This window comes from Pongo pygmaeus, chromosome 13 (assembly GCF_028885625.2).
Source record: "Pongo pygmaeus isolate AG05252 chromosome 13, NHGRI_mPonPyg2-v2.0_pri, whole genome shotgun sequence".
Taxonomy (NCBI): domain Eukaryota; kingdom Metazoa; phylum Chordata; class Mammalia; order Primates; family Hominidae; genus Pongo; species Pongo pygmaeus.
This window is the reverse complement of record NC_072386.2, coordinates 114,112,989-114,133,711: the sequence shown is the minus strand read 5'-3', so window position 1 is coordinate 114,133,711 and position 20,723 is coordinate 114,112,989. Positions and strand designations below refer to the sequence as shown.

The 20,723-nt window shown below is 47.8% G+C and overlaps 1 protein-coding gene across 22 annotated transcripts in view; it reads left to right on the top strand.

Moving 5' to 3' along the window:
- The window catches only part of DENND1A (DENN domain containing 1A), a 542,897-nt gene that overhangs the window by 451,962 nt on the left and 70,212 nt on the right, over positions 1-20,723 (top strand). For all 22 annotated transcript variants that reach the window (XM_054501506.2, XM_054501505.2, XM_054501502.2 and 19 more), the window contains 4 exons: positions 14,691-14,795; positions 15,153-15,240; positions 17,770-17,810; positions 20,204-20,275. In XM_054501506.2, coding sequence (XP_054357481.1) covers positions 14,691-14,795; positions 15,153-15,240; positions 17,770-17,810; positions 20,204-20,275 — 306 coding nt within the window. The remainder of the gene's footprint in view (positions 1-14,690; positions 14,796-15,152; positions 15,241-17,769; positions 17,811-20,203; positions 20,276-20,723) is intronic.

Genomic DNA, 20,723 nt, shown 5'->3' with positions numbered 1-20,723 from the left:
ATGAAGCCTCCTGGGCGTGTTTCCCTCGATGCAGTCCTGCCCTGGACACTCGAGGCACTGTTCAGGGCTGGGCGGGGTGTACCGGACATGCTGAGGAGCTCTTTATTTGTGTGTATTTTGAGGGTCTGGCACCCACCACATCTCAGATCTCTGGCTCTCAGGGAAGATACCCCCAAATGAGGAAGAGGGGAATCAGCAACTCCCTCGCTCACCCTGTCCATGATGTGCCTGCCAGCCCCAGTGACACAGCTCCTCACTGCAAACCCCCGGCTGGCTGCCCCACCAGGCCCTCCACCTGCTTCCCAGTTAGGGAGCACCTGCTTCTTCCTGGTCCTTGGTTTTTATGCCTCCCCCTCCCCCAGTGGCCTTTCTTGGACCCCACCTCACCTGGACAGAGTCACCTCAGTCACACATGTTTGTGGAATGACAGGTACAGAAGGCCCCATCCAAGACATGATGCCCAGCTCGCAAAGGGCATCTCAAAAGAGCCACAAAGGACGTTGATCTTCCCTGAGCACCTGCTGTGTGCTCCACAGTACGGGCAGCTTGACACACACCATATCACCTTAAACCTCACAATATGAAGTAGGTAGTTTCCCAAATTTATAGCTGAGGAAACTGAGCTCAGGGAAATTCACTTGCTTCCCCATTTCTTCAGAGCCCCTGGGCGGTACAGAATCCCCATCCAGAGATTCTGGATTCCTCGGTCTGGGACTGCAGCTGCAGAACATGGAAAAGGACATTTTTGTGTAGAAAATCGTCTGACATACCTTGGGTTTCCCAGAAGCCCAGGGGAAAAACTATGTTTGGGTAACTGAGCGTGCTCAGAGCTCAGGGGTGTCGTAGGAGGAGGCTGGGCTTTGGGGTCAGAGAACTGACTTCAAGTGCAACTATGGTTCTTCAGCTCTGTGGTCTTGGGCAAGTCACAGCTCCTTCCTCTGTAAGATGAGGCTCAAGAGCCTGTCTTTGTAGGGTTCTTACGAGAAGTCAACGTGCAGCCACAGAGAGTTGCCATGTCCTGCGGCATCCCAGCCCTAGCAGGCAGCTTTGTGGAGGCTCCTTTTTTTCTTGCTGTACATTGCGGTCTCGCCTCCACTGCCCTGTCGCGTGTCCTACACAGGTAGCACGTGTCACATGCACTGAAACAGGGCTGCTTGAGTAGAATCACTTGCCATGTGCTTTGGGCAGGAAACCGTCCTAATTTGGGGTGGAAAACAGATCCTTTCTTAGCCCCTGCAGTAAGAGTCAAGCCCCCAACTAGGCACTTTCCATGCCTCGATTGTCAATCCCCACACAGCCCTGTGAAGTAGGAAGTAGCTCCCCCATTCGGCAGATGAGAAGGTGGTCTCTGAGGGGTTAGGGACTTGCCCCACGTTCCAGACATGTTAAGTGGCAGAGCCTGCATTCCCATGCAGTGTCTTTCACTGTTCCCGACTCTACATCAAGCACTGTGCATCGTGACACATTTCTCTGTGAGAGGTTGTGGCAGACCTCGTAAAGAAAAGCCCTTTCTATATCTAGGAACAACACATTAACATTAGAAAGCACCTTGCAGACTTTCCAAGCTTCCCATTTTACAGAGGAAGAAACTGAGGCCTAGGTAAGGAAAAGGAATCCAGACCAAGTCAGGCATTTGACTCCCCTGGTGCTCTTTCCACTTCCTGATGCTGCCACGTGCTCACGACTAGAAACTTCCTACCGAAGTCTCCTGTGTACCAGGCCCGTTTCAACACCAGAGACTCAGCCCTGGATGAGTGACGTTCGGAGGAGGAGTGATAATAAATAAGGGAGTCATGGGCTAATAAATAAGTATGACAATTAATCGTGTGGACGGTGCCACAGAGCACCCCCCAGAGGACTGTGTCACCAAGCGATGGGTGGGCAGCACACCTTCAGGGGGGCCTGTCTCCTCAGTTAGGGGGTTAGGGCTTTTCATTTGTAGAGACGAATTTGTGCCTCTTCTCTTTTATCACCATGTCCTTTTTTACCTTGAGATCCGTGAGTCTCATATTCCCATTGCTGCAACTAACGTTGGTTCTGCTGCTGATTGCATTTCAGGTAGATTTCTGTTGCTCTAGGGGCCTATCAGGTCCCTGACACCTGTCCTCTCTCCAGTGCACTCCCTCAAACCGTGTTCTCCTCACTAGGGAAATGGAAATCTCTAGTCAGCTTGGCGCTTCCTTTCTTGGGACTTTGGATGCAAGTGTCATTGTGTTGAAACCAGGAATCTGGCCCCCAGTGAGAGTGAGGCAAGCCCTGCGCTGGCCACGTGGTTGAGCCAGCAGGTGTTTGAGGTTGAGATTTCTGTGGGCCCCCATTTGGTTTCTGTGCTAGGGAGAGAGCTGTAGCTCTGCGGTAGCACAGGGGTCGTCACCGTCTCGCTCATGTCAGCTCTCACCTTGCGCCACCGCTGCGCTGTGGACTTACCCTATGTAATGGGGTTGAATGCGTAGAGCATGACATAGCTATGGCCTCCATTGTATCTGTAAGAAACAGAGGCTCCAAGGGCCGAGATGGCTACAGCAGGCATAGAGTGCAGCCAAAACCCACTTCATTTCTCCAAAGCCCTTTCTGTTCAACATCACCTTAGAATCCCTGTCTGAATTGCTACTAGAGCAGCCGTGAGTGGCCATTGATATGTCAAATACAATCTTGTGATTACCTCTCTTAATCAAACATAAATAATATGGTGCTGCATGAGCCCCAGGGCCAGACAGACTTCATTTCAAACTCTGGCCCTGTCATTGCCCAGTTCTTCACCCTCAGGCAAGTGACGTCCCGTTTCAGAGCCTTGATTTCCTTATCTGTAAAATGGAGATCATCATCCCACCTACCTCACGCGTTGCTGAGGAGTAAGTGAGCTAATGCATGTAAAACCACCCAGTGCTGGTTTAGGGCTCAGCAAGCGGTAGCTGTTTTTAATCACTGCACCTGCTTTCCTCTTAGAGCTGATTCCCATCTGCATTTCTTATGGAAAGAAAATCTTACGCTAGTATGCATGAAGACCACCTTCATTGTGTCTCCTCAGCTTCCACAGGCCTCCCAGCTCATCTGCCGTTCCTGCGCTAATCAGAATTTCCTGACTTCTCCCTGTTTGTCTCGGTTAATGCAGAAGGAAGGGGCTGCTGGCACAGAGGAGCCGAGGCGTGGGCCGACACGCCTGTGATTTGAATGTCTTTACTGTAATCTAGCAAGCGCGTGTGGGGGCTTCTGTCAATACCAGAGCGGCCAGCCAGAATGGGCAAATACTGGCAGCCCGGCCATGCCTGCCCCTGCAAATCATCAGAGTAACTCTGGGCTGACACCCACATTTCCCCTAACTTAAATCATCTGAACAGTGAGCTGGCTTCACGATGAGACATTGATTCTTTGTTTAGGGCTTGTTATAGTGACAGGGGCCCAGACTGGGAGTCTGTTTCTGACGTGCCTCGGCCGCCGTGCGAATGGTTCAGAAAGCTGCCTTGGTCCTGTCACCCCAAAATGTGGCATGTCCCCACCCAGCCCAGCCAGAGTCATCTGACTATAGCCATGCAGTGACCCACCTTCCCAAGTCCACCTGATGGTCCTGGGATCCCTGGTAACCCAGGCCCGCTGAGGGTGGGGAAGGAGTGTGTGTGGGCTCCGGGGTCATTAGACCGTGAGCCCTGGGACCTTAGGGCTCGTGTGCTTCACCTGTATGGGCATCCCTTCCTTATCCATGAAGTAGAAATCATTTCAGAAGATCTCCTTTCTGGTGAGGATTTGGTGAGTGAAGGATGGAGGTCATCTGGTCCCAAACAGGAGCTCAGCAGACATCAGCTGCCTTCTCCGCACACTCACGCCAGTGTCTGGCTAACCTGAAGTCATTGTCATCTAAGCCTGCTGGCCCCACTCTCTCAGCCTTCTGGTAAACAAGGTCTTGGCATTCTTTAGGCCAGACACCACACTAGCCTTTTCCGTGTTGGCCGGGACCTCACCCTGGCTCCTTGGCAGCTGCCACAGCTCACCCTGTAAGAAGAAGCCATCAGACCACCACAACATTCTCCTCCCAGCTCTGAGAGGGATGCTGACGCCCCAGCAGGGAATTTGGAGGCATTTAAACAAAATGCAACTGAGATGGGACTGCTGGTGAGAAATAGGGCCAAATTCCCCAGCTTGCTTTATTCTTCAGTTTTTAAAAAGGACTGTCAAGTGGGTCCAGGCTCTGTGCTGGTCACTTTCACCTGTACCAGGGGTTGTCCGCCTTAGCTGCACTGGAGTCAGTTGGGGAATTTCAAAATCTGTGACTCTGGCATTGGGGATTAAAATAACCCAGGTAATTCTGGTGCATAGCCAAGGATGAGAACTGTGAACCTCCACCATCTCATTCATCCCTGCTTAATCCCCCAGCAGTCCCCAATGGCAGGTAGCTCTACCCACATTACATGTGATAAGAATGAGGATGTAAGAGGTGTAGTCACTTCCCCAGGTGGCACCAAGAGCAGCAAGGAGCAGAGCTGAGACTGGAACCCCCCAATCTGCCACTTCTCAGAGTGACCATGAATCAGAGCCTGCCTTCTAGGAACTTGCAGTGTGCTGGGGACAGTCCACCTGGGCACAGGTGGTGGCTGGTGGAGACATTGAGGGGGAAATGAGGTCCTCTTCATCTGAATGATTCAAGTAAGGTTTCCCCAAGGAAGTACCATGAAGAAGGCAGCCAGGAGTGAGAGTGCACAAAATGCTCAGGGTGTGGTGGACAGCCCAGAACCTCTGCAGGAGGAGACGTGTGTGTGAATGAGGTGGACAGGGTGTCATAAGCAAGAAAGGCAGCTGGAGAAGGTCACTTAGAGCCTTGAGTGTCATGCTCAGGAACCAGGCTGGCCCCACCTGCATGGACTTGTACAGTCACACAGGGCCCCAGGCTTGGCTTAATGCTCTGCTGTCACCGTCCTGAAATTCCTGACATTTTTACCTTTGAACTGGTGTGGGGTTGTTTTGTTTGTTTTGTTTTGAGACGGAGTTTCTCTCTTGTTGCCCAGGCTGGAGTGCAGTGGCGCGATCTCGGCTCACTGCAACCTCTGCCTTCTGATTTCAAGTGATTCTCTTGCCTCAGCCTCCTGAGTAGCTGGGATTACAGGTGCCCGCCACCATGCCCAGATAATTTTTTGTATTTTTAGTACAGACGGGGCTTCACCATGTTGGCCAGGATGGTCTCCATCTCTTGACCTCGCGATCCGCCCACCTCAGCCTCCCAAAGTGCTGCAATTACAGGCGTGAGCCACCGCACCTGGCCTGAACTGGTGTTTTATACCTGGAACAGTAGAGTAAGGACATTAGCAAAGGAGACGTGCACAGAACATGTGTCTCCATGGGGCCTCGCCATCCCAACCCTATACAGCTTTCTAGTGCCTGCAGCACCAAATTCCAGTGGACCCAGGATGTGGGGACATTCAGCAGGACTCTACATGCTCACAAAGTCAACATGTCCATGTCTGACAGCCCCAAGAGGCCACGCTTTCCATTAGAACCAGAACTTGCTTCAAATACAGAAAGAAGGCAATAATGTTTTTTTTGTTTTGTTTTGTTTTGGTTTTTTTGGGTTTTTTTCCTGAGACAACGTCTTGCTCTGTCACCCAGGCTGGAGTGCAGTGGTGTGATCATGGCTCACTGCAGCCTTGACGCCCTGGGCTTAAGACTTCTTCCTGCCTCAGTGTCCTGAGTAGCTGGCATGACAGGCTTGAGCCACTATCCATGCCCAGCTAATTTTTTTTTTTAAGAGATGGGGTCTAGACGGGGTCTCTCTGTGTTGCCCAGGCTGGTCTCAAACTCCTGGGCTCAAGAGCTCCTCCCCACTCAGCCTGTGATGTTCTAAGAAATATGAGTGACCAAAGAAACCTATCATATTTCTTATTTATGTTACTTTGTACTTAGCCCACCATTTATCCTGAAAATGATGACATAGAAGGAAAGGCAAAGATAAAACAACCATGGTTCCTTTTCCTTTCTCATCAGTAAGCTGGAGATAGAGAATGTGCAGATAGCAAGAAGTGAAATAGGCCAGGTGCAGTGGCTCACGCCTGTCATCCCAGCACTTTGGGAGGCCGAGGCAGGTGGATCACTTGAGGTCAGTTTGAGACCAGCCTGACCAACATGGTGAAAACCTATCTCTATGAAAAATGCAAAAATTAGCCAGGTGTGGTGGCAGGTGCCTGTAATCCCAGCTACTCAGGAGGCTGAGGCAGGATAATCACTTGAACCCAGGAGGCAGAGGTTGCAGTGAGCCGAGATCACCTCGCTGCTCTCTTGCCTGGAAGAAAGAGGTAGACTCCGTCTCAAAATAAATAAATAAATAAAAAGGCAGGCACGGTGGCTCATGCTTGTAATCTCAGCATTTTGGGAGGCCAAGGCAAGAGGATCATGAGGTCAGGAGATGGAGACCATCCTGGCTAACATGGTGAAACCCCATCTCTACTAAAAATACAAAAATTAGCCGGGTGTGGTGGCGGGCTCCTGTAGTCCCAGCTACTCAGGGGGCTGAGGCAGGAGAATGGCGTGAACCTGAGGTGGAGCTTGCAGTGAGCCGAGATCGCGCCACTGCACTCCAGCCTGGGTGACAGAGCGAGACTCCATCTCTAAAAAAATTTAAAAAAAAAAAGAAATAAAAACAATGGAGTTAGTTTTGTGCAGTGTTTCCACTGTCTGATGAGAACAAAATACAAACGTACAAATGCATGTACAAGCTATAAAATACAATTGTACATATGAGTTAGCATTTAAAACTGGCATTGCACAAGGCCAAGCTAAATGACAAAGTTCATGCCAATATAATTTACATTTTTATTTTTTCTTAGAATGACATTAAATAGTACATTTAAAAGCATCATGATAGGTCTAAAAAGACACCATAAAAGAAAAACGGTTTATGTTTTAGTTCGGCACTTCTATATTTTAACAGCACTTTTTTCCTGCATATTTATTTTATATTTGGTCTTGCATATTATGTTGCCAGCCCTGGTAAGACCCAATCTCCACCCTCAGGGGAAACAGTTATTTGTTGAAAGTCTGTTGTGGAAGAATCTATTTGTTCATAATCTGTTTCAATCTTCAAAGCAACCGTGTGAAGTAGGTTGGCATTGTATAATTGTCACAGATGAGGAGGGACCAGTTAGTCACCTAAGAGCACATAGCTAGTACAGTCAGGGTCAAGGTTCAAATGCAGGTCTTTCCACCCAAGACACATTCTCACTCCACCATGTTGTGTCATCTAAATTGATCAAATAGAAACAGAGTTTAAGTTTCCATAAAGATGCCTCCTCTACCAAAAAAAAGAAAAAAATCAAAGACAAAAACCAGCCCTCTGGTGTGCTAGCTGTCACACTGTACTGTTGTTATTTGCTCCCTGAACTAGACAGGATTCTTTGATAACAGAAGCTTTTCTTTTTAACGTTTTTTTTTTTTTCTTTTTTTTGAGACAGAGTCTTGCTCTGTTGCCCAGGCTGGAGTGCAGTGGCACACAATGTTGGCTCACTGCAACCTCTGCCTCCCGGGTTCAAGTGATTCTCCTGCCTCAGCCTCTCGAGTAGCTGGCTGAGTAGCTGGGACTACAGGTGTGCGCCACCACGCCTGGCTAATTTTTTTTTTTTTTTTTTTGTATTTTTAGTAGAAATGGGTTTTTGTCATGTTGGCCAGGCTGGTCTCAAACTCCTGACCTCAGACGATTCGCCTGCCTCGGCCTCCCAAAGTGCTGGGATTACAGGTGTGAGCCACTGTGCCCGGCCTTTTTAACTTTTTATTATGGAAAATTTCAAACTTATACAAAGTCAATGAACCCATCTCCCGGCTTCTACTGCTATAAATATTCCATTATTCTATTTTTAAGTTAAAAAAAGTTTTAATTAAAAATTTTGATTGTCCTTAAATATACATAAAATTTACCATCTTAACTATTTTTAAGTGCACAGTTTAGTGGCATTAAGTACATTCACATTGTTCCATCTCCAGAATTTTTTTTGTCTGGCGAAACCAAAACTCAGTACCCATTAAAAAACTCACCTTTCCCCCTGCCCCAGCTACTGGCAAGCACCATTCTTTCTGTCTCTGTGAGTTTGACTACCCTAGGTACCTCATACAAGTAGAACCACGCAGCGTTGATCTATTTGTGATTGGCTTATTTCATTTCACGTAATGTCTTCAAAGTTCCTTTATGTTATAGCATGTATCAGATCTCTTACTTTTTAGGGCTGAATAATATTCCCATGTGTGTATATGCCACATTGTGTTTATCCGTTCATCCACAGACAAACCCTTGGGTTGCTTCTGTCTTTTGGCTGATGTGAGTAGAGCTGCTATGAACATAATGTTCTGCCATTCTTACATTATCTATATTTTCATCCACTTCTCATCCCTCATTCAGTTATTACTGTTTGTACCAACTCTATTTTATTCATGTTTGCATTCCCCTAACACAGAGCCTAGACCATAGTAAGTGCTTTACAAATGTTTGGGTGTGTGGACAGATCTTCCAAAAGTATGCGTTTTCTTAATTTTAATTTATATTTTATTGTTTTTAAGTTCTGGGGTACATGTGCAGGATGTGCAGGTTTGTTACACAGGTAAACATGTGCCATGGTGGTTTGCTATACCTATCAACCCATCACCTAGGTATGAAGCCCAGCAGACATCAGCTCTTTTTATAATGTTTTTTATTTTTACTTTTTTTTTTTTTTTTTGAGACGAAATCTCGTTCTGTCTCCCAGTCTGGAGTGCAATGGTGTGATCTGGGCTCGCTGCAACCTCTGCCTCCCAAGTTCAAATGATTCTCCTGCCTCAGCCTCCCGAGTAGTTGGGATTACAGGCACCTGCCATTATGCCTGGCTAATTTTTGTATTTTTGTAGAGACGGGGTTTCACCATGTTGGCCAGGCTGGTCTTGAACTCCTGACATCAGGTGATCCGCCCACCTCAGCCTCCCAAAGTGCCAGGATTACAGGCATGAACCACCACTTCTGGCCGACATTAACTCTTTTGAATGTTAAGCAAGGTCCATAAAGAGGTCTGAGATTCTTTCCATTTCTCATAAGAATCTCATAAATGTGCACATAGAATTTTGATAAAAATTAAATCAATAAAGGAAGAATGTAATACTCTATGGGTCTTTAGAACAAGGAAACTTGCTGAAAAATCTGATGAGAGATTTTATTTTTATGCCAATAAAAATATCAGCAATGCTGTGGATAGAGACATTTATTTCTGGAAGTATCAAAAACCTTTGAAATCACCAGTTTTACCTGTTAACAAGGATTCAACTTATTAATGATAGTGTTTCCAATGGATTCCATATGTCAAGAAGATAATCCAGGAGTAAAACTTGTCTTTTTGTAACAAAGTTCTCCACAGGGTTAAGCAGCTGTGTTTTACTGTCCTTCAGGTCGTACTTGGAAAACTCTGCTAATGTGATCTAAGCTTGAACACTCACGGCCTGAATTCCCTGAATTAACATTGCTATCAGCCAGTAGCCCCAGCGCCTAGAGTGTCACCTAAGAAGACAAAGGGCTTAATCAGCCTCGTAGAACTAAATCAGCACTTCTTACAAAGGGGAGAATAACGAGACACCTTGCCTTACTCTTCTCCATGCACAGTGGAGTGGGGGCCGCCATTTCTACTTGCAGGACGCAGGTGGACGAGCTGGTGGGAGTGGCTTGGCACCTCGCCTTGGGCCTGTGGCAGAAAGAGCCTTGACAGCGGCTTGTTTACTCCCAGGAGCTGTTTGTCTCTGAAGGGCTGGTGCTTTGTGTGCAGGAGAACCTAAAGGGTTCCAATTTTATTTTTTTTGTTTTTATTTTTTGAGATGGAGTTTCGCTCTTGTTGCCCAGGCTGGAGTGCAATGGTGTGATCTTGGCTGACTGCAACCTCCGCCTCCCGGGTTCAAGTGATTCTCCTGCCTCAGCCTCCCAAGTAGCTGGGGTTACAGGCGTGTGCCAACACGCCCAGCTAATTTTTGTATTTTTAGTAGAGACAGGGTTTCGCCATGTTGATCTAGCTGGTCTCGAACTCCTGACCTCAGGTGATCCGCCCGCCTCAGCCTCCCGAAGTGCTGAGATTATAGACGTGAGCCATCATGCCCAGCCAGGATTCCAATTTTAAAGAGAACTCTCCTGTCCAGTGAGGTCTGAGGGCAAGCAGTTAGGACTGAGGCTGCAGGGAGAAGCCAGGCCTGCAGTAGACCACATGCATGCTGCACACCTGGGTTTGGGAGGCCACCAGCTGTTAACCCTGACTCTGCAATGTCTGAATCCTGTCACCTGGGCAGATGTCTTTACCTCAGTTATTCCTCTGTAAAATTTGAGTGTAATTTCGACTTCATGGAAGTTTCCAGAGTGTTAAAAAGAGTTGTGAAGTGCGTAGCACTGTGCCTCACACAGAGTTAAACTATGATTATTACCTGTGTCTAACAAGGTGAGTTGTTCCAGGGAAAAGAGCCCTCTGTGCCTGGTGCCATTCCGACCTTTATGCATGGTTCTGGGTGACAACGTCACTGCCTTGCGGCAGGATTTAGATAGAAGAGTTGGGCCTTGAACAGACAGGATTTGCTCACCTAACTCCTATTCACCCTTCCAGGCCCAGCCAAAGTGTCCACTTATCATGTTTTCTGACCTGCTGCCCTGGAGAATTTACCTTTTCCTCTTTGGACTCCTGTGGACAGTTTAACCCCCACCCCACCCCACCCCACCCTGGTAACACTACACCGTGTGGTAGACTTTCTTCCCATGTCTAATTCACACATCTGATGCTGTTCTTTAAGCTCTTTTCAGAAAAAGCCTCTTGTCACATTTCCCCTGACTCTTTCCCTTCCATGCCCATGTCCTGTTGCATTTTTAGGGCATAGACATCTGGTCCGGGGGATATCACCTCCCGTGAGCACACAACAGTCCCAAAATGTTTATGTCTCTCCAAAGGTGAGATTCTTTCTGCTCTCCTGCAGCTGAATTCTGCCTCAGACTACCCTCATCTACGAATCTGGTTGCAAACTCTCTTGAATGTATCGGGCCCTCAGCAGACTTCTTCCTGGCAACCCTGAGCCAAAGCTCTGGGAGTGAATGCCAGCAACTTCAGTGAGCATTTCCTTGGAGCAGCTCAAGTCCCTATGCATGGGTGGCACTTGCCTGGCATCGAGCTCTGAGACCTCTTTACCATCAGGCCAAGCAGTGTCAGAGACACACTGAGACCACGAGGCTCCTATGACTGGAAACAGGGTTCAACTCATTTTGTGGTTCTTTAACCAGCATCCCTGAGCTTCTAATTAGGGGCTGGGCTCTTCCTGGGGCGTACAGAGATGAGTTCAGCCTCTGGCCCCTCGAGCTCCTGGTGAGACGGGATACCAGTGAAGACTATCCCAGCACCCAGGGGTGCACATGGCACTGGGAGCAGCAAGCAGGGATGAGTGACTGCGACTCAGAGTCCTGCATGTGTCAGGAGGACTGTCCAGGCAGAAGGAATAGAACTGGCAAAAGCAAAGAAGAAGGTGAGGAAGGAAGGATGTGGTGTTTGATCATGGGATGTGTTTGGAGCATGAGGTATGTGGAAGGCCAGAGGCAAAGTGACACAGAAGGACTCTAGGAAAGGAAGCCAGGATCAGCTTCGGGAGGGTGCGTTTGCTGGTTAAGGAGCTCTCCCTTTCCTCACCCGTATTGGGCCCTTGTGTGTGCCACACATGTTGCCAGGTGCACAATGTTGAACAAAACAGACACCATTCCGGCCTACGTGAAGCATATAGTCTAGTGGGAAAAAGAGACATTAGTCAAATAATCACGCAAAGGTAACATCTGTGCAGAGTTCCTGAGTAGGATAGAGACGTGGTCTGATTTGCATTTTAGAAAGCACTCTAGCCAGAAGAGCTGGAGTAGAAGAGGGATGAAACAGGAGAGGAGCGTGGAGTTAAACCTCCACCGTGATTTAAGCCTGTCCAGGCCTACGCCAAGGTAGTGAGCGTGAGACAATTCACAGGTAAAATAGGAAGGAGTTAGAAAGTCTGATAGGTCCACTGTGGGTAACCGTGGATAATGACAGTTAAGAAAAAAATAGATTTGGGGCACAGTCTTGATGGGATAGTAATTGGAAGTTTTAGGCTATTTTGAGTTTGAGACGCCAGCAGGCCATCAGGTGGAGGTTGAGATGGATGGGTATAGAGCTTCGGAAAGGTGTCTGAGCTGCCAGGATTTGTCAGGAGTCATCAGTGGATGAGTGATGCTGTGTGCATGGATGAGATCACCTGGAGAGAGAATTAATTGCCCTGCTCTGGTCCCAAGAGTGAGAACAAAACTTCCAAGCCACAGGAATGGAATTCTAGCTGAGCTTCTGTTAGTTATCACTAGCTGGTTTCTCAGCTGTTGAGCAAGGAAGATGTAAACCCATGCCAAAGTAATAAATGGCACATAAAGCTATTTTTCCCAAGGAACTAGCGTGGGGTTTTTTTCTCGTACACAAAATAAAGTTTGCATTGTTTTCCTTCTTGCTCCAGCAGCCAGGAAGCTCAGAGCTAATTTTGTAACTTAACTTAGAAGCCACATAGGACCTACATACCCAGCTACTTTTTTCCCAAATAAATACTTTTTATATATCTATGTATTTGGCAGCCCTGATGTTTTTCTTTGTTGTTTTAGATGCTCATGTAAGCTGCCTCATATCCTTTGTAAAATTAGGTAGGGTGTAACTGTATAAAAATAAATATTCTCCTTACCCTAATATTTTTGGGTCATCCTCACAGCCCTTGTGCAATAAGTCTGCCCAGTTTCTGAGTTAATATTGGCTAGATTTAAGCAGGAAGAACTCTTAGAACTTACGGAAGCTCGACAGTAAATTTAACACTCATGCAACTCATTAAAATAGGATAAAAGTGGAGCTTCAAACATCTCTGTGTTTGCTACCAGGGCTAGGGGGTGGGGTGTTACCCTTAATTCAGCTCAAGATCTGAAAGTCTGATCTTTCAGAATTGAGAATACACCGCTGAAATTAAAGACTTGTCTGTGTAGATAAGCACTCCAAACGCGTTCAAAGAAAAAGTGAGGTGTTAGCTCTATACGGATAGGATTTTTTTTTTTTTTTTAACTCAGGGTATCATCTTCTTGACTCATAAAACATGGTTTGGTAAAAGCAAACTTGCTTATCAAACAGCATAAGCACAAAATCGATTGGATGGTATATTTTATTTTTGATCATCCCCATTCTTTAATTATTCTAAAATTTCAGTTTGCTATTGTTTAAGATCACTGTGTAAATGGTTTTCAAAGTATGTCCCACAGCCAGTGGCCTAGGGACTGCAAAGATGCCTGGGATGTGGGGGGATGAGAAGGTGGCCAAGCCTGGAGAACCCAGCCAGCACCCCTGCTCTACCCCCAGGTCCTCCAGAGCAGCTGATCTCTGCATTATGGAACTCAGGTAACAGGGTTCCTTCTGTATAAAATCTTATTTTTTTCTGAGATGGAGTCTCACTCTGTTGCCCAGGCTGGAGTGCAATGGCGCCATCTCAGTTCACTGCAACCTCTGCCTCCCAGGTTCAAGCGATTCTCTTTCCTCAGCCTCCTGAGTAGCTGGGCTTACAGGCACCTGCCAACACACTCGGCTCAGCTCATTTTTGGGTTTTTGTTTTTGTTTTTTTTGTTTGTTTGTTTTGAGACAGAGTTTTGCTCTTATTGCCTAGGCTGGAGTGCAGTGGCATGATCTTGGCTCACCGCAACCTCTGCCTCCAGGTTCAAGCGATTCTCCTGCCTCAGCTTTCCTAAGTAACTGGGATTACAGGCATGAGCCACCACACCCGGCTAGTTTTGTATTTTCAGTAGAGACGGGGTTTCTCCATGTTGGTCAGGCTGGTCTTAAACTCTCGACCTCAGATGATCCACTTTGGAATCCCTCCCAAAGTGCTGGGATTACAGGCATGAGCCACCGCGCCTGGCCTAGCAGGGCTGCTTCTGCATAAAATCCTATCTGAATAAAGGGTTCCACTGCTTAAAGTGAAAAAAGCGAAAAGTTTAGAAATCTTCACATTGGATGGCATGTCTCCCTAAATAGCCCTTGGTGTATGGAAGGGGATATGGTGTGTAGAATCTGACTGTTGGTTCCTGCTCTGCCTTCCAACCTCTCTGTGACTTTGTGGGATGACTCTTCCTCTCTGAAACAGCTTCCTCATCCATAAAAGAAAATGAATTCCTTGATAATAGCTACTTCACTATTAGCTAGTTAGAAATAGTTAGATATTTCTATTATTAGATAATAATATTAGATAGTTAGAAATAGTTAGCTATTTCTAACTATCAGAGGGTTAGAAAAGTTAGCAGATGGGGGCCAGGCACAGTGTCTCACACCTGTAATCCCAGCACTTTGGAAGGCCAAGGTGGGTGGATCACTTGAGTTCAGGAGTTCGAGACCAGCCTGACCAACATGGTGAAACCCCATCTCTACTAAAACTACAAAAATTAGCCACTTGTGGTGGGGGGCACCTGTAATCCCAGCTACCCGGGAGGCTGAGGCAGGAGAATCGCTTGAACTTGGGAGGCAGAGGTTGCACTGAGCCGAGATGGCACCACTGTACTCCAGCCTGGGTGACAGAGTAAGACTCCATCTCAAAAAGGAAAAAAAAAAAAAAAAATAGCAGATGGAGAAGCTCTGCAAATAGGAATTTCAAAACTGATGGCTCTTACACCGTGCCACTGACCCACCTCTCCCCTCTGCACTTCCCAGGAGGAGCCGATCACCTTCTGTGAGGAAGCCTTCGTGTCCCACTACCGCTCCGGAGCCATGAGGCAGTTCCTGCAGAACGCCACGCAGCTGCAGCTCTTCAAGCAGGTGCCGCCCTCCCTGGTCTGGCCTGGGTCTGGCTCCCTGGCGGGGAGTTCTGCAGCTGTCTCCACTCTAAGCACTGAGGCTGCAGGCATGGATGGGACTCAGGCCCCAGGCAAAAGAGGCTCAAGGGAGGGGGATTGGATGAAGAGAGCAGTCACTGACCAGACAGACCCTTTGCAAATCTGCCGTGTGGTTTTCCAAGTTATCATAAATATGCAACTGGTATTTTAGAAAGAAACTTGCCTGTTGAACCCTACTTTTTGAAAACTCCTACCTTGGATACAGTAAGGTGCCCAGCTGAATGGTTTTTCCCCCTTTTCTTTGTACGAGCTGTTGTGCTTTTGTTCTTTGTTTCTATAGTTTATTGATGGTCGATTAGATCTTCTCAATTCTGGCGAAGGTTTCAGTGATGTTTTTGAAGAGGAAATCAACATGGGCGAGTACGCTGGTGAGGAGCATCTCATTTTCCTTCCGGGACTGCAGGCTGCTGTCGTTTAGGGCATATTTGACAAGGAGTGGCAGTGACTTGCTTTTCCTTTATTGGGGCTTAGGAAGAGACTGATTTCAAGCTTGGCCTTGAAATGTTTGAAGAATTCCTCTTCGTTTTCTGACAAAATGCACAGTGGCCCATATGAAGTCCCCCAGCCTAGGGTCGGTTGCTTCCCCTGTGTAGACAAAGTCCAGTTAAAGTAGTAGCCAGCGTGGTCCACTGGGAAGCACATGCAGTATTCAGTTAGGAGGCCTGGATTCAAGTCAGGACTCTGCCTCCTCACAAGCTGCAAGACCCTGGGTGAGTCATTTCCCCTTCTTTAGCTAAAGTTCCTGTCCATGCCCTGAAAGTACCGTGTCCCACCTCACAGGATTCCTGTTGAGATTAAATCAGAGTACATGAGGAAAGGTTTGTGCAGTCATCCAGGACAGTTCCTGGCATGGGGGCCATGTGCAGTAAGCCTTTTTTTTTTTTTTTTTTTTTTTTTTTTTTTTTTTTTTGAGACAGAGTCTTGCTCTGTTGTCCAGGCTGGGGTGCAGTGGCACGATCTCGGCTCACTGCTGCAACCTCCGCCTGACAGGTTCAAGTGATTCTCCCACCTCAGACTCCTGAGTAGCTGGGATTACAGGCACGTGTCACCACACCCAGCTAATTTTTGTATTTTAGTAGAGACAGGGTTTTGCCATGTTGGTCAGGCTGGTCTCAAACTCCTGACCTCAGGTGATCCACCTGCCTCAGCCCCTCAAAGTGCTGGGATTACAGGTGTGTGAGCCACCATACCCAGCCCTGTTTCTTTAAAATATGACAAAGTATTGCTGAGTGCCTGGTCTCTGCAGATATGAAGAACTGAAGGTCTTCTCATTTTTCAGAGGAGGCATCTGAGGCCCAGAGAGGTGTTGGTGGCTGAGTCTACCTCCTGAATCCCAATCTGACCTTCTTTCCAAATCCTATCGCCTCAGTCTTTGGCAGTGAAGGCAAAACCAGATGCAAAATAACACCCATGCTGCTGGCCCCCTTTTATTGCTGGGTGTGTGTCTATTCTGGACTACTGTGATAATCCAGTTGGCAGTTTGTAAGCTCACAGAGCAAGGCACAGTATACACCTATAAACGTTGCAGGCCCTCCCAGCCTGTGCTGCATGGAGAGCACAGTTAAGAAAATCACCATGAAGTCTACAAACAGCAATAGCCAGTCACTGATAAGCATTTCCTGAACATCTGCTACGTCCAGAGCCCCATAGAGTAAAAAGCAGAGGACCCAGTTCTGCCCTCAAGGAGTGTTAGGTAGGAGAGAGAAATACATGACTGAAGACAAACAGAAATTAAACCAATGCAGGAAAAGGAGTAGAAACAGATTTCGGTGCAGTTAGACTAGTGCTGTGTTAATCCTCTCTGTGTAATGTGAGGGCTTGACAAAGGAGGCCGGGCTGGAGTTGTATTCTAACGGTTGCATGTGAGTACCAGGAGGAAAGGCTTTAGGTGTTGTTAAACTGAGTTCACTTATTCAGTAGGTTAAGACCCACCGTTTAAAATGAACAGAGTTTACCAACAACACATCCATTTTCTTTCTGTCTCACTCTCCGAGGGTTCAATGTGTGTCCAGCAGGGTCCTTTCAATGGGACACACAGCCCTGGGGGTTCCTGCTCTGGTGCCCCTCACAGTACTTCCCAGAATATGGATGTCTCAGTGGCTGTTACCTATTCCTGAGGGCAGTTCAGAGGAAGGAGAAGCCTCCAGAGGACATCACATCTGAGCTGGCTGTCAAGTTTACTTAGCAGAGAGAATAGGGCGTGGTGACTAGGCAAGGGAGCGGCATTTGCAAGGGCCTGCAGGCCTGCGAGGATGCTGGCTTACGGACCCTGTGGTCCCTTAAGTAGTTCCCCGTGGTGGGACATAAGGTGGTACAGCATCACAGCAGCACAGGATGGAGAGGCCGCGAGGCGTGACTGGAGGAGAGTGGCATGGCTGCCTCGGAGCCTGACCTCCAGCCAGCAGGCAGTGAGGTGGCTGCTGAGTTTGCAGTCAGGGCACTGCATGATCAGCTCTGTTTGAGAAGGAAACCCTGTGGCAGTGACTCGCTGCCGCCTGCTTTAAGAAGAGGACGTGGGACCCTCCACAGGGTTCTCCAAGTCCTGAATGCTGAAAGCAATTTCAGCCGAGTGTGGTGGCTCATGCCTGTAATCCCAGCACTTTGGGAGGCCAAGGCAGGTGGATCATTTGAGGTCAGGAGTTCGAGACCAGCCTGGCCAACATGGTGAAACCCCGTCTCTACTAAAAATACAAAAATTAGCCAGGTGTGGTGGCGGGCACCTGTAATCCAGGAGACTGAGGCAGGAGAATTGCTTGAACCCAGGAGCTGAGATCGCACCACTGCACTCCAGTCTGGGAGACAGCGTGAGACTCCGTCTCAAGAAAAAGCAATTTTAAGGACTCCCAAGGACAAATCACCTCTTTAAGTAACAGCTTCTCTGAATTCTCTTTCCCCAGGCAGTGACAAACTGTACCATCAGTGGCTGTCCACCGTCCGGGTAAGCATGCACCCGATTCTGAGCCCCCTGGACTCCCTCCTTAGCTTCCTGGCAGCCTTCCGCTTCCCTGTGCTTCCCCTTCCATCCCAGAGCACTCCATTCTCTCTGCTGGAGATGCCTTTGTTTGTAAAGCCAGGCTCTTCTCATGCCAGATGGAGACTAGAAGGGTGGGATTGTCCAAAGCCATCACTTGGTGGGGGCTGAAAAAGGCATGAGAGGCTTCCTCCTTTGCAGGAAACCAGCCAAGGAGAGCTGAATGGAATGTTGCTGTCTTAGAGCATTCGGGGAGGTCTCCTCCTAGGGCCAGAGCAATTGTCATGATCATGGGCAAACCAAAAATGTGTCCCTCTTGCTGCTGTGTAACCTCTTTCACAGCAAAGGCTCCTGGGAAGATGGAGAACACATCACTGGGAGGTTGACTGTTGTTGTGAAGTGTCTTGATGTGTCAGGAGCCAGGGGCATAGGGCTTCCAGCATCTCTAAAGAATTCGAAATCTTGTCTTTCCCTTCCATCAGTTTATAATTGAGGTGTCCTGAAGGCCTACTGTGTGCCAGGCACCCTGCTGGGTACTGGGGATGCAGCAGGTAGCAGGGTACAGGCCCTGCCCTGGGGGAGCTCCCTGTCTTGCTGGGGAGGCAGGCACAAAGCAGGCAACTCCAACATCAAGTGATAAGTGTTCCCTCCTGCTAATGCGTCAGTGCACTGCTGCCAGGCGAGTCCCTTGGAAGTGGCTGCAGTTGGCGGAGAGTAAGCAATTCCTTCATGAAAGACTTCCTTTGTTCCTCCTGTATGGCCAAACACAGCACTTGGCAAATCAGAGAGGAGTAATAAGGACTTGTTGATTGATTGATAAAGGGAGTTTCAATACTCCAAAGGACCATTTAAATGGGATACTGAGTAATTTTGGAAAGCAGTATGGAATAAATGAGTGGGTGAAAATTTCCCATTGTCCTACAACATAGAATGCTTTCTAGGTCAAATTGTAATGTTTTTAATTAAAGCTCAAAATTTCTAATGTGGGCAGTTACCAATAATTGTGCTAAAAGTTAAGACCAATAATTACATTACTATATCTTATTCTCTTAGGTACCCACTGGTTCCAGCCTCTCTCCATCCGAATCAGTTTTTTTAAACCACCACAGACCTGATTCTGTGATGAATTTGATTAAAAACGCTCCGTAGTGTAGACCCCTTAGCCTGGCATTCCGGGCCCTTCATGAGCTGGCCCCATCTGGCCTCCCAGCCTCACTTACTGCTTCTCTGATGATATACTCGTGGGAGTGTGTCATGGCGCAGTACAGCAGCCACTTGTTAAAGCATACACCATGGCTTTTCAGCTTCTGCACTTTCTTTTATGTGCTATTTCCTGTCCCTAAAATGTTCTCCTCCCATCTCCTACATCAACTCCTATTTATCCTTCATGGACCAGGTCCAGTGTTTCATCCTCCAAGGCCTTCCCTGATCTTCCAAGTCTCCATGCGCCCTGTGCACACAGCCATTACAGCCGTCATCACCTGCTGTTGTAATTATTTACTGTGCTGTCCCGCCTCTCCAACTGGAGGTTTTGGAAGGCAGAGACCAGGCCTCCCTTGGCCTGGTGTCTTCAGAACCCTCACGACGTGTCTGCAGGGATGAGACTGAGAAATGGATTCACGGACAGCTATGAAAACGTGCCCTGTGCACTTCAGGTCCCTCCACTGCCTCCTTTAGGAGCGGGAAGGCCTTCTCTTCTCCTTCCTCCCACTTTTGCTCCTAAAGAAAGTGAGCGAGAAATTGCTGTGTTGGATTTAACTAAAGCCATGGTGAACATTTGTGGCTATTCATTCTTTCCTTTTTTCAAGATTTAGATGTTAAGGAAGGCAGCCTACCAGAGAGATTTAAAAAAACAACACAGAAAACCAAGGAAAGAAAAGGAAGTTGCACGGTGAGGGCAACGTATTTCCCAACGATCCTGGCTGATCAGGGCCCCACTTTCTGCCCCGGCTTGGTGTCAGCTGTGGAGTCCACGGTTATTAAACTTACATGAGTGGTAACTAGAGTATCTTGAAAAGCCACAGATGCCCATAGGGAAGCCCTTGCCTTAGGCAGCCTGTGATGCAGTTCCCTCCAGCCAGGGAACAGGTGCCAAGCAGAGCACTGAGTCTAGAGTCTCCCTCTGCCAATTCACACTCCTCATCCCCAGTCCACACACACCCACCCACAGCTCCCACCCAGAGTCCTTCCGCCATGACCATAACTGACTGGCAGGGACCAGTTATCATCCAGGCCTGTTTCTCGATGTGCATTTACATACCTTTGAAATGTTGCTTAACTCGATTGAAGAGAAGCAGTCTTTGTTGGTGTTGGATGACTCTGTCTTCAGCCCAAATTGCTAATTGACATTTTTATTATAGAAAGGAAGTGGAGCAATTCTGAATACTGTAAAGACCAAAGCAAATCCGGCCATGAAGACTGTCTACAAGTTCGTAAGTAATGGTCTTGCTCTCAGGAGCCAAAACAGATCAGTCCCTTAGCATGATGAGACTATTTATCTACTTATTTTTGAGACAGGGTCTTGCTCTGTTGCCCAGGCTAGAGTGCAGTGGTGCGATCACAGCTCACTGCAGCCTTGACCTCCAGGGCTCAAGCAATCCTCCCACCTCAGCCTCCCCAGTAGCTGGGACTACAGGTGTGCACCACCACACCTGACTTTTTTTTTTTTTTGAAGAGACAGGTCTCAGTATGTTACCCAGGCTGGTCTTGAACTCCTGGGCTCAAGCAATCTTCCTGCCTTGGCCTCCCAAGGTGCTGGGATTACCAGCATGAGCTGCTGCACCCAGCCAAGCGATGAGACTCTTAAGTATACCTTGTCCTCTATTGCAGAGATGACTCAGGCTGCTGAGCTCTTTCCTAAAGGTCTCAATGTTCTTCAAA